Raw genomic sequence first — 14,351 nt, 5'->3', positions numbered from 1 at the left:
ACTGTAACACATACTTGAAGAACACATCCTGAAATACTTTTTCCCAGTCTCCCCCTTTCAAATGGTTCCCTACCATTGTCAAACTTTGTGCTGACCAACAAACACCACATGAAACCAGAATTTGCCAGATAACGAGTGTAAAACCTGCCCATACATCTCTGCTTCCCCAGCCTCAATCAATGAATCTCACAACAAAAACAACACAAGCCAGAGGTCATTCATGTGCTTATATGAACATGATATACCTGATGGTCCTCCATCAATAAGATCTTGATGAGCAGTCCCCAAGTCTGATAATTCATGGTGAGACTCTGGAGAATATTTGAGTATATCCCATACCTCAGAAGCCATCTCTTATGGAAGGCTGGCACCGATAAAGAAATCCAACATCACCTCAAATGTGCAGCCTTCAGCTGCCTGAGGGTGCTTGATGATTGTGAAATAAGATCCAAAACCCAATTCACGGTTTATCAAGCAGTCATGAACCCACCTTACTGTATGGAGCTGAGAGGTGAAGACACCTCAAGTTGCTGGAGAAGTACTGTCAATGCTGCCTGCGGAAGATCCTGAAATCCAATGGGAAGACAGATGCACCAGCATTAGTGTCCTCTCACAAGAAAACACCATGAACATTGAGGCTATGATCATTGAACATCAACTTTGCTGGGCCAGCCACATCATCTGGATGTCTGACTCAATACTCCCAAAGCAAGTTTTATTTTCCAAACTCAGTCAAGGCATACACTCAGCAGGAGGACAAAGAAATCTCTTCTTTGACATCTTTAAAGTCAACTTGAAAAAGTGCAACATTGACATCAACTTGTGGGAGACTTTCCCAGGACTGCACCAAATGGAGGAAGACTCTGCTGCAGGGATCTTAGTACTTTGAAATCTTACAACAGGAGATGGAAAAGCAGGAGCAACAGAAACAGTGTGTCACAGACTGAATCAAGAATCTGGAGCTACCCACCCCGCATGGAAATTGCAACAGATCCTGCATCAGCCTTGTCAGCCATATTCAGACCTACAGATACGACAGTCATGGAACACAATCATTTTTGACTTTGAAGGATTGCCAAAAAAGAGAAGAAGATGCATGATGTAATGCACCAGGTCTTCTCTTGGAAACTGTGGGTGAAACCAAGCAACCACTATGCTCGAGAACAAATTCCCACAGCAAAATTACAAAGGACAGAAATATCCTATCACTAGTTGGACTATACTTTTCATATAGCAACCACTTCATCTCTAACTCTGCAGTCCTTGTCGCCATAGGAAACCTATAAAATGCCTTCAAAAGTTGGGCTCAATAACAGATATTCGTATTTTTTCCAGACAACAACAAATAGGTACTAACAGAGTCACTGGTTTTTATGGCTTATTTTAACTTTCCTCTCACCCTTCCTAACTGCTAACTTCTTTGCTTCACAGATGATAATTGCCACTTCCCTTTCAAGTGGTCAAATTAGGTTTAAGGTAAAGTAATTTTTCTAACTTAACTTGGATTGATGAAGGGCATTTGATGCCTGAAAGATCCTGACAGGTCTCCCAACCATACAACTTGGTGCAATAAAATATATTACCTCAACTCATAAAACTTAGTTCTCTGAGATACCACCAAGGTACTTAAGCATCAACTAGAAAAAAAAAGGGGGGGGCTAGGAAACATAAAGCCACTGTTTTAACAAAAAACTTAGACATAAAATTATACAAGAAAATTACAGAAGAAATGTGAGGCAAGTAAATTTGTGTTTGACTGATGTAGTTGATTTTTTTCTCTATTAAGTGTAAATTAAATTTATCTTGTCTAAATGAGTATCATTTATAAAGCACAAATCTGGTTTTCTCATTGATGTTACAGAGCTGAATTAATTTTAAAAATCTCTGGCCTTCTGGGAGTGAATGTAGCCTAACTAATTCCATTCTTTAAAGCTAATTGTATTTGAATTTGTCAGTTAGCTACAACCAAATATAAAAGGACCAGCTTCAGATATACAGCTTCTACTTCTGTAGAATCCTTCTACAATATTTTCCATTTAAAATAAGCAGACAAGGTTCTTTGGGTAAATCTGGTATCTTTTATAAATTTGAGTTGCTCAAATAAAAGATACCGGTTTTACCCAAAGAACCTCATCTGCCTATGTCCTTAAACCAACATGGCTACAACCTACAGCTTTAAAATAATGTATGTATCTCATGTAGTAGAAGAAAGGGAAAAAAGTAAAAAGAAGCTAACTTTCTCAAATGAAGTTTTCTAGGAATGGCACCTTTTTGTTTACTTCCAAATTATAGAGCAGTCAGTAATGAGGAGGAAAATCACTAATGTTATAAAAGCACTGACAATATTGCCTTTCCTATTATTCTCATGTGGGTGAAAATAATTCATGTGAAGAGGTCTGGAATAATTGCGCGTCTCATTTAGGCCCTAAATGGAGAATTTAAGAGGTACAAGAGCCTACTTCTCAACCTCTGCATAATGATGTCCTTTCCCCCTCATATTGATTTCAGTAGTTGCTGCTGGTATGCAGCACCTCATAGGATTAAGTCATAACTACAGTGCATAAACCCATTAGCAGAAGGAGACTGTGATTTGTTTTATTGTACTTTCTTCAGTCTACTCATGAATTAGATGCATGCATAAAAAACCTATTTTTAAAAATTAACAACCAATCTGTGTTTCAAAAATTGTTTAAAAAAATCTAAAAAGAAACAGTCTGTCCTTCTAGTCTGACATTGTTAGGGTAACACTATGTAGATTTTTTGGGAGCACGAGATTTGCAGCTGAATGAAGGCTATTACCTGTGGCCTAGCAGAATGATATCTAAACCAGCCATTTGCTCAAGCTAAGTAACCATCTTAGTTGTGTTAATCATTTTTTCTGAGAAAAAGCAACAAGTAAGTCTGTGTGAGTCTGTGTGCTGTGAATTGAGGTGACATTTTAGGAATGTGGAAGATGGTACAACCTGAGACAGAAAAACAGACTGGAATGTGAAAAACAACACGTATCTAGTAACAGAATCCAAGATGAATATATGCAAAAGGGTGAATGGTGATTGGTGAAGAAGCCTCCAGAAGCTTCCAGATTTTGGTCACAGTCTGCCCATTGACCGAAGAAAAGGAGTCAAGGTCTTAGACATGTGCTCATAGCAACAAGACATGTAAATAAATGAAATGCATAGGCAATTCCATGCAAATGAAGCAAACAGTAATCAGGCTGAGCTTGAGATGGGAGGAGAAATGGGTGGAGCAGGAGGAGGGACGAAGGTGGAATGAGTGTTAATGAACTTAAACCAAAATGTATAAATGTAGGAAAAAACTATTGTTCAGTGCAGGTCCCTTAGTTCATGGGCTATGTGTCTGTGAGGGAACCTTGTCCAAGGCTGTCTCCACTCTAAATAAAGCTGTTGCAAGCAATGTGTGCAAGTAGCATTTGCTCCCTGCTTGCTCTGGCTAATGAGTAACAGGATCCATGAGCAACTGGATCATCATCTCCCTAGTGTTTGGGCACCGCATGGAGTCGGGGTCTAACAGACATGATATTGAAGAATCTACCATGCTAATTCCTGGGTATTTATAAGAAATGGCTCAACCTCAAACAAATCTAAACTTTCTGTTTCTTTTTAGGATTTTATTAGGGGTCTCTCTATTTTACTCAGAGGCACAGTACAAGAAAAGCTCAACTGGGCTTTTAATTTATATGACATAAATAAGGATGGCTATATAACTAAGGAGGTAAGAATTCCTTTTTAGATTCATTAATTGAAACCACTGCATGCAAGTATGTGTTACTTATAGGAACCTGCCTTTGTGAAACTCTTGGTAAAAATGATGGGATAGCAAATATTTTCTTCTTATCAAATCAAGACTTTTAAAAATAATTGCATTTAATGGAAACTTTCTTTAAAAGGATAGAGAACAACAACCCAAAGTTTACATGCAAGTTATAAAGACACAGCCAAAATTCTTAAAGCAGAAACGTGGTTGCATACATTTGTGTCCACGTATTTACATTCAGTTACTAGACCTAGATAGGCTTTTTAGAGTACATAAAATACTTGTTCACAGAAATGCAAGTGAACTTCTGCATATTTGTAAAGTCTGTCCCTGAGAATTTGTAGTTGGCAGATAATGTATTAAAATGTTATTAGTTCTTAAGGCATTTATTCTACAAGGATTTCCACATGTGCTTAACTTCACACATGGAACTACTCAAACATGAAGTGGAGTATATACATTTATGTTTGAAAGACATTATAAATGTTAGTGAAGCAAAGATCTTTCAGCAACACGCTTTAAGATGATTACAGTTTGGGTTTGTACAAATTAACTTTTTTATCATATTGGCACTGAATTACACATTTATAATTACACGCAGCCTTTTTCATTCACAAGTCACAAAGTACTTCACAAAAGGTGGATTGGTATATGCATGTGTGTGTGTAATTTTCATGGATACTTGTTTGTGTGTGTGTTCCAGTTATATTCCCATGGTGAAAAAGAAGAAATTCAGGCACAGGTTATGGTGATAAGACTTACCCTGGGTGTGTCTACATGGAGATGTAGCTCATTGTTATAGTGACATAGCACTGGCGGGCACAAACCGCTCATTGCTCGTTGCTACTGCTCATTGCAGCAGGATCGGAAATGACCTGTGTACCATTGGAACTGTGCAAGTAACAGCGGTACTAAATGACTGTTCAGTAACAGCTGTGTGGTCAGGGACACATATAGACGCACACACTGTCACCTAACCTTTTCCCATTTATATTTTGTATATCTCAGGAGCCTTCCTTCCACATCTAATATGTTAGATGTCTTAAAGTATTTAAATTCAGATATATCAAAACATATTTACTTAGAATTTTATCTTTTCGTTTCTATTACATGACCGGAAAAAGCCACAGTTACTAATTTAGAACGTCAATGCTGCCAGCATGCGTTTACATTCTTGAACTTGTTCATGTGTTGACAGAGTCCCAGTGGACACATCTGCATGTGCACCATTACCGCACAGTACAGGCAAACATGTACATGTGCATGCCCATACTGCACAGTAACTATGGTGACTTATGCTGATTTGGGAGTAAATTTACTGCGCAGTAAGGCACGCGTGGACATCTTACTGTGAAGTAACCCTGTTTGTGTGGACTGACTTGGGAGTAACTTTACTCCCAAGTCAGGACATGCACAACATTACTAAACTGTAACTCCTACATGTGTAGACACCAGTCTAAAAACTGCTTACTGTGCAATAAATGCACATGTAGACATGCCCAGTCTGTCTCAAATTGCGCTATAAACGTTTGCTACTCTGGTTCTAAAACGCCACCTTCATTTTATCCTGCCTTATATTAAAATGTGTTTTTCTCCTCAGGAAATGCTTGATATTATGAAAGCTATATATGATATGATGGGAAAATATACTTATCCTGTTGTCAAAGAGGATGCACCTAGACAACATGTGGAAACATTTTTCCAGGTAGGATGAAAATAACATGTAACTTCAAAAACAAAAATCTTATGGAAGTTTTACATTCTGATTAGCTAACACTTAGCACATCCTTTTATATTTGTTGTCTCCTTTGCTCTGTGTCTGTCCCAATTGACTTGTCTATCTGATCCATTCTGTTATGTCTCAAACTCGCTACAGCAGACCCTACCATTTATGACATGTTTATATACTCCCTTATACAATGACGCCTGCCTTAACGAAGTATACCTGAAATAAATCATAAAAAAATAAGAGACTGATTTTCAGCAGGCTTTAAATAAGACTTAAGCATCTGTTCTTATTCTTCCTGAACAGAAAATGGACAAGAATAAGGATGGAGTAGTTACCATTGATGAATTCATTGAAAGCTGCCAAAAAGTAAGTAATGCATGATAAATGTGTAATGTATAGCCACTTCTATCAGCTGGCTAACAGTCACACAATCCTACCAATGGGGTAGGGATATATCCCAAAGCACCTGCACAAAAAATACACACATACACACTTGCAAAAACCATTCCTCTCTATGCAAACATATACTTGTATTTATAGAACTGATGGGTAAAGACTGGCTTTCTTGCAACTGTTCTCTTTGCATCAATCTTCCTGTGAAAAACTACCTTTTTTGGTTCGCAATACAAAAATAGTTTGCTATAGTGAACACTTATTTCAGCTTTGTACCAATTGCATGTGAAGGGGAAAAAAACTGCTCAGGCCACAGTTTAGAAAGTATTAATTATAGAATAATTTAAAAATAAGAAATTATTTAAAACATGATTTTGAGTTAGCCAAACACTTCTATTTTTTGCAAAATAGAAATGGAAAAAATAATAAAACTGTCAGCTACTTTTTCGCCATTTATACATAGTCCATGGTGATAGATAATATAATAAAAGAGTATCAGTGGCACATTTATACTGAATGACATTAGATCAAGTGTTGAGAGAGACACTATGCAAAATCCTAGCAATAATGAACTAGAGCATGCAGGTTAATTTAGTTGTGAAAAGAAGTATGGTTTTAAGAAAGCAAAACCAGTGCTTCTGACTGTATCAGTACCTGCAGTTAACATGTGACTAGGGAAAGCATATCTATCAGAAAACAACATGCTTCAGCCACTTTGTATTTGACAAGCTGTCTGGGAAATAAAAAAGATACTACATAACTTATGTGTTATTTTGGCCTACATAATCATGGGAATGCCCCATTGGACCAAAAGCAAGATGCGGATTTAAGAGTGAAGATTCGTTAGAACTTTAGGAAATAGTGATGCCCTGGTCAAGCATAATAACTTAGGACCTATAAGGGACTTACGCATAGGGAACTGCGAGCAGTTGAAGCTACAGTAGGAAAGGACTGAAGTACAAAAATACAGTGAGTAAGTTTTACATGCTCCATAAAACAGAAATTTATCAGTTTCCTGAGGGGTTTTTTTGCCATTAATGGTTGACATCACATCCTAGATAACGGTGTGAAAATCTATTTTGCAAGAATCTTGAAACTCATTGGCATCATACCTTGAGAACTGAGAAAAATGAACTTAACAAAGCATACTGAACATTATCTAAATAACCTGAAGAAATGAAAGGTTGTTTGGTGGCTTGGTCTTGCAGGGAATGCCGCCCTCCCCGCCCCTTCCCCCCAAAAGAACAAACACCCCCATGAAAGAATTCTGAAGTTACCTCATTGTGAACATCATGATGATACCAGGTTTTCCCTGTGAAGAAGAAACCTAGGCAGAGTTACAAACTCTCTTCTCCTACTTAAATATCTTCTGATACACTGTGGGTGCACATTCACGTGCAATAAATGCAAAGCAATAAACTCCGAAGCTTATTGCTCCCAGCTGTGCACTTGAGAGTAAAAAACTCCAGGGTTTACTGCCATTTAAACATGTACCCAGGAGTGCAGCACACTGAGACATGTTGGAACAGCCTGGGAGATCAGCCTGCCAGCCCGGGGCTGTTCTCCCCAGATCAACGTGCTGCAGAGAGGCTGGCTGGGGCACGAGGATGCTTAAACACAGGGCTAGCCAGTAAACAGGTCCTGCACTGAAGCACCTTCATGGTCCAGGTAGCTGGGGCAGTGTCTACAAGTGTGCTGATGCAGTTTTTCACTTGCATTTACAAATACTGTCCTGATATGGAATAAGTGTTTAGTAATGCCAAACTTCAAAAGAGTGAATTAGGCTATGACAGAAAGTGCTGAAAAATGTAAGATTCCTTTTGAGAAGAATGATTGCTCTTATTAATAAAAATATTGCAGCTGTGATCAAGTCTGGGAATAAAGGCTCAAAGCACCGTTTTTCAGTTTTTTATGACACTTACATAAGCCATGTTGTCAACTTAGCTGGAAGTATACATAGAAACATATTTGTAAATGTTAACACTTACTAGCCTCTCGTTGCCACAAAACTTAGTTTTGTCAGAACCTCCAGGCAAGGAGAGGAGCATATATATCTAATACCTAAATACATACAAGGGAAAATGCTTACAATGTAAGTTGTGCTGGTGGTAATCTCTAGGCAGAATAACTGGTCTGAAGATGTCCATTTCCATGCCAGCTATCCTGGGAACTAATGTGCAATTTTTTGAAAAAGAAAATGAATAGAAAGTTGTAGTTCAGCAGTTGAGCATTTGGCCACCTTGTAAGAAGGTGAGGGAAATGCTTATGTAAAGATGAAAGACTGGTTCCACCAACAGAAGCATTTCATTCCAGGAATAATCTTCGCTCTTCCTATTCATGATAAAACAGAAATCAGAGTGTGTAAATCCCCAAATAATTTGATTAACCAGAGTAAACATAAAAATAAAATAAAATAAAATAAAATAAATCTTACAGCAGCATGTATGGTCTGCCATGAAAGCACATCATGGAAGTGGTTAGAATAATTGGAACATATTTTTTGGTGATTCCCACTTTGCCAACCATCCACCAAACGCTAGATCTTATTCAAGCGAACATTTTGATCTCACACTGTTTGAGGTGCTTCCTATTTTTTAAACCAAAACATTGGCAAAAAAAATTATTGGCTTCATTAATGCACTTTTGAATAAGTTGAATTTTTGTGTTATTTAAATGACTGCCTTCCAGTATCACTGGTTACTACCTAGAGAAATCTCTCAGTGCTCATTAACACTGATGAGGGAACATTTTGTTCTACAAAGACATCTTCTATGATGACAGGTATGTAGCAAGACTGTCATCCTTAGTCTGTACTTCAGAATCAAGTAAACTTGAACTGCAAGCACATTAGCTGCTAAAATTGTCAAGTAGTCAAAGATTTTAAAGACACACTGTGATCATGGTGTTAATAGAGACATTGTTATTTGTTAGACCCCGACTCCATGCAACACCCAACAACTAGGGAGACAACAGATCAATGCCATCACGCATCACCTGCACAAATTGCTCAACAGCTTTATTCAAAATGGAGACAGCTTCTGGCAAACCTCCAACAAACCAGGGAGCTGCCACGAACATTAGTTCTTGTCATATTTATATACCTTGGTTCATGCTCATTAACATTTACTCCACCTTTGGTCCTCCTTGGTTCCACCCAAATTCCCTCCTACCTTAAGCTCCGCCTGTTTACTGTTTACTTTGTTAGCATAGAACTGCCTATGCATTTCACTTATTTACATATTGTTTTGCTATGAATGTATGCTTAAGACCCTGGCCCCAGCTTCTTTTTGGAACTTGAGGCTCCTGATTTCTTCACTATCTCCAAGGTCTTGCTTCTGCTTTATCTCTAACGATAGCCGGTGGTCTGCATCCTGTTCTTCTTACACAATGAGCTATATATCTATAACACTTTTACATTTTTGTTAGGAAAATGCTTGCCTAAGTGTCTTGCAGTGTTACTTTTAACATACCATTCTGCATTGTAGTTAGCAGCTTTGCTAGGCCACAGGTTATACTAGCCTTATATTCAGCTGCAAATCCAATGCTCCCCACAATCTAAATACTGTCATTCTAACACTAGTAATTAACAAATATGACCGTGTAAAAGTGAAAAACTATATAGTAAGCTTTCCTAAAATTATCATTGTTCCCCATGACCCTGAAATTTACTAAAATTGCTGTGCCAAAACAGTAGCTTTAATTATTCCAATACATTTCTAGGTACAATTCAAAGAAATTATCTTGGCCTGTTTCAAAGTTGAAATCAGCAGTGGTACTTAAGATGCTGAGGTCTTGATCTGAAGAGAACACTTCCCAGGAGGTGCTCAAAAATTCACTTTTCTTTGACACAAAAGTTCCCTTAAGATCTAAACTAATGCGAGACCAAGTTATTTTCCTTAGTATTGAGAGGTAGAGAATACGGAATTTTACTGACCGATGTGAAGGAGTCTTATTATTACGTTTAAATATATGCATGATTTTGTGTGAGTTTAGTAAATATAATGGTGGGGAGAACAGTACACTTTGATGCCTTCAAAGTAAGTTGACTGTGCATGGGTGCCTTTAATTATGTAAGTTGAAATAAATATTTTTTAAAAGTTCTATTAAATATCAGCAAATGGATTTATCAGAGAAGAGCTGCAGGGACTTACTGCAAACTGCAGGAGGAAAAAATTCTCTTAGGGGTCAGCAATTCTTGCAGGGTTAGCTGAGGGAACTAGCAGATTCTCAGCTGTAATGAATGAATGTTTGTATTTACTCAGTTTTATACTGTCCTCAAGTCTTCAAGATAGTGCCCTAGATTTGCTGGGAGCATCTACACAAGGTGCTATTGTGCCATAGCATCTCGTGGCAAAATCTGTGACTGCCACTACGTCACTGTAGGAACGTGCTCCCTCATTATAGCACATTGCTATGGTGATGTAGCAGCCAAAAATAACTGTGCATGGCCAGCATGACGTAGCATGAGTTATTACTACACTGTTTTTAGTACTTTCAAAAGGAAGTACTAAATGGTGGTACAGTAACAAAGGTGCCACATGACCATGTGTAGACGCACCCACTGAAAGCTATACCAAGCTGAGAAAATTTCAGATTCTGTACATAGAAATAATTCTCAGCTCTCTTAAACTGCATCCATGATAATGATTTAATAATATGACGTTGTCATATGTTTATACATAAATCTCCTGAAACAGATTGTAAGTAAAGTCAATAATCTCCAAGAGAATGGAAAATTACAAAAATATGTTAAACATTATTGTATTAACGAGCTGACATTAGTTTTGATTTTATGAAATCATCATTGAGGATTATTAAAATTAGAGTACTAGTCTTATTATTTCTAAAATTAGTACCAGTTTCAGTCAATTTTATCAGAAAGTACTCACATTTTTCCAACCAAGTGACGCTCTCAATAACTATGGTTTACTTACTTCTATTCATTTTCTTAAGACTCCTGTGGTCAATCTACAATGTTGTCTAACTTGTATCTTTTCTCCTTTACAGGATGAAAACATAATGCGTTCCATGCAGCTCTTTGAAAATGTGATATAACGTGGCTAGCACTGCAATTAATGGACAAATGTGAACTATTCTGCAACATTTCCTAAAGCTGGATTTGTCACTTTTACCATAAATAAGATTGCTCAGCTTTACACTGAGACATGCATTATGCAAATAAGTCTTGTGTTATTATAAAGCTTCCCCCAAAAGGATTTTCCAATGTTTGTCCTTTTAAGATTGTGCATTTAGATAATGGGAGACTCAAAGTCAGGTTTTGCTCCACAACCTCTGAAAACAGGACCTGACATTTACCACTATTCCAACTCCTGTTTTATCTAGCTAATACAAGAGATAAAATTGTTGTTTTGTTATTTGTTTTTATTGAATTCATCTCCAAGATTTTAAATGTCTGTCTTAAATGTCAGCTATTTAATTTATACAGATAAAAATACCAAGCATTTCCCTTTCATATTTTTATGTTGTTAATAATCCTCATTTTTACACAATACTTTGAAAAATAATTGCTAGAATGTGCAATATATTTTGCTGCAATGGCCTCCCTTTTTATTTGGCTTTCTTCTCTGGCTCTTTTTTTTGGTCCAGCTAATTTATACATGAGGAAGGGCCTTTTTATAGTAGTAGTAGTAATAATAATAATAATAATAATAATAAAAACGACTGATTTCCATAGGTTTAGTACCTACCAGTGACAAACTTATGTCATTCTTACCTAAAAGTCTGCATTTATTAAATGTTCATGAAATTAGTATTTAAAGTATGTATAATTCTGGTTGGACTGTCAGCAACTTTTCTACTCAATATTAAGGAGCTGAATAGGTTTTGAGCTGAAATTTATTCGTGAAGAAAATCAGTTTGGGTTCTAATTTTATTTATACATGTACTACCAAATTTTACAAGGAAAAAGAAATAACATTAATTTGAACTGTTCATCTCACTTCATTCATAGTTTCATTGTTGGTAGGGTCGGAAGGGACCTGAGCAGATCATCAAGTCCAACCCCCTGCCATGCTAGGAAAAAGTACTGGGGTCAAATGACCCCAGCAAGGTGTTCATCTAGCCTCCTCTTAATGACCCCCAGGGTAGGAGCCACAACCACCTCTCTTGCAAGTTGGTTCCAGATCCTAGCCGCCCTGACAATGAAGTAGTGCTTCCTGGTGTCTAGTTCAAGTCTACCCTCTGCCAGCTTGTGACCATTATTTCTAGTCACTCCTGGTCATGCTTGGGGGAACAGGGACTCCCCCAGTGCCTGCTGGTTGCAACTAGTTTGTAACAGGCCACTAGATCCCCCCTCAGCCTTCTCTTGTGGAGGCTGAACAGGTTCAGGTCCCGTAGCCTCTCCTCGTAGGGCCTGCCCTGCTGCCCCCGATCATGCAAGTGGCCCTCGTCTGGACCCTCTCCATGTTGTCCACATCCCTCTTGAAGTGCGGCGCCCAGCACTGGATGTAGTACTCAAATTCCGGCCTGACCGCTGTCGCATAGAGGGGGAGGATCACCTCCTTGGACCTGCTCAACATGCATCTGTGGATGCATAACAAGGTGCGGTTGGCCTTCCTGACCACGTCCCCACACTGTTGGCTCATGTTCATTTTGACATCAATAATAACTCCAAGATCCTTTTTTGTCTGCACTGATAAGAAGGGAGTTCCTCAGCCTGTAGGTATGCTGCTGGTTCTTCCTCCCCAAGTGCAGCACCTTGCACTTGTCGGTGTTGAAATCCATCCTGTTCTCATGCGCCCACCCCTGTAACTTGTCTAGGTCTGATTGCAGCTTATTCTTCCCTTCTAGCATACCTACTTCCCCCCACATCTTAGTGTTGTCAGCAAATTTGAATAGGGTGCTTTTTACCCCCGTGTCCAAGTTGCTGATAAAGATGTTGAACAGTGCCCGCATCCCTCCAGGTGGAAAATGACCCGTCTACCACCACTCTCTGGGTGCAGCCCTCCAGCCAGTTAGCGACCCATTTGACTGTGTAGGTGTCAACGCCACAGTGCCCTAGTTTTTTAATGAGAATGGGGTGAGAGACAGTGTCAAAGGCCTTCCTAAAGTCCAGAAAGACTACGTCCACTGCTACCCCTGGTCATAGAAGGCCATGGGGTTGGTCTGACAGGACCTGCCTCTAAGGAACCCATGTTGGCTGCCCCTAAGCATAACCTCCCCTGCTGGCCCCTCGTGGACATGCGCCACGATAGCTCTCTCAAAAAAGCTTACCCAGGATCAAGGTAAGACTAACTGGCCTATAGTTTCCTGGGTCCTCCTTCCTCAGGGTGCATTTCTGTGGGCACATTTACATGAGCAATTAATGCAAAGCAAGAAATTCTGAAGTTTATCACTCTGGAATTTAGTGCTCCCAAGCATGCTATTTCAATGTGTGTCTGGGACCATAGCACATTGGGACATAGTAGCCCTGGCAGGGGTCAGGCTGCCAGCCTATGGCTGCTCCCCCCAGCTCAACGTGTTGCAGAGGGGCTGGCTGGGGCAGTGTCTACACATACACTACTGCAAATTAAAAAATTAATTTTATTTATTTACTATCCTGCTGCAGAGTTAATTAGTTTACTCCATCCTAATAGGGGTGCGCGTGCAGACATGCAAAGTTTACTGCGCAGCTAACTTGTCTACTCCATGGTTAACTTCTGCACTCAGTGGGTCCATCTACACGTTCATTAACGCGCCGTGGTTACTGCACATCTAGTACTTGTATAACCAAGTACTAAATCAATGTGCAGTAACTGTGTGCAATGTCCAGCACACAGCTTTTCAGTGACGCAAACTGCACAGTAGCCTAATACTATGGTGCAGTAGCATATTAGAATGGTTTTTGCCCTGCACGCTACTCCACAGTTGAATTAGGCTACTGTGGCATTAGCAACTTATGTAGACATGACCAGCATGTAGTTAAATCTAGTACTAATGAATGCTAGACAGTCTAATACCCGTTTCAGATTCTGATGGTATGTCTGCTATGAGAGTGGCATAGAAAAAAAAAAGCAGAAACTTTAGCAATACAATTTATAAACAGTAATAAGATTACATTTTTGAGGAACACTCTCTCAAAATAACTAAATTAATTCTAAATCTAGCAGAACTTAAACGCTATGTAACTAAAAAGATGAACATATTTTTTCGTATCATGATTAATAACATTTACTGTATTTTCAGTAATTCTAGGACACTAAGATAGGTGAACTGCTACCAGAGATATGCCAGTCTTCATTGTGACATTTTCGCACAAAGCAAAATAAGGGACTACTGGAGAAGAAAGAATGCAAATGTTATTTTGTAAAAATAAATCAGGTATCTATTCTGGTGTAGAGATGGGTATTAGAGGCATGTTGAAGGCTGCTCTGCTATCACCAGTGTAGGAATAATAGTAGTACAATACATGTACACCTGAAATTTGCTGTAGCGTGTTTGCGTAAAGTAAATGTGC

General features: G+C 38.7%; 1 protein-coding gene across 3 annotated transcripts in view; it reads left to right on the top strand.

The window, feature by feature from the left end:
- Positions 1-14,304, top strand: part of KCNIP4 (potassium voltage-gated channel interacting protein 4) — a 212,259-nt gene extending 197,955 nt beyond the window's left edge. For all 3 annotated transcript variants that reach the window (XM_090035697.1, XM_090035696.1, XM_090035695.1), the window contains 4 exons: positions 3,625-3,732; positions 5,375-5,479; positions 5,807-5,869; positions 10,904-14,304. In XM_090035697.1, coding sequence (XP_089891823.1) covers positions 3,625-3,732; positions 5,375-5,479; positions 5,807-5,869; positions 10,904-10,951 — 324 coding nt within the window. In that variant the 3' untranslated portion in view covers positions 10,952-14,304. The remainder of the gene's footprint in view (positions 1-3,624; positions 3,733-5,374; positions 5,480-5,806; positions 5,870-10,903) is intronic.
- Positions 14,305-14,351: the final 47 nt, after the last annotated feature.

Source organism: Crocodylus siamensis, chromosome 2 (genome assembly GCF_052110815.1).
Source record: "Crocodylus siamensis isolate JL-2025a chromosome 2, ASM5211081v1, whole genome shotgun sequence".
NCBI classification, from domain to species: Eukaryota; Metazoa; Chordata; order Crocodylia; family Crocodylidae; genus Crocodylus; species Crocodylus siamensis.
The sequence above is the reverse complement of the archived record's forward strand: the minus strand, read 5'-3'. Positions and strand labels throughout refer to the sequence as shown.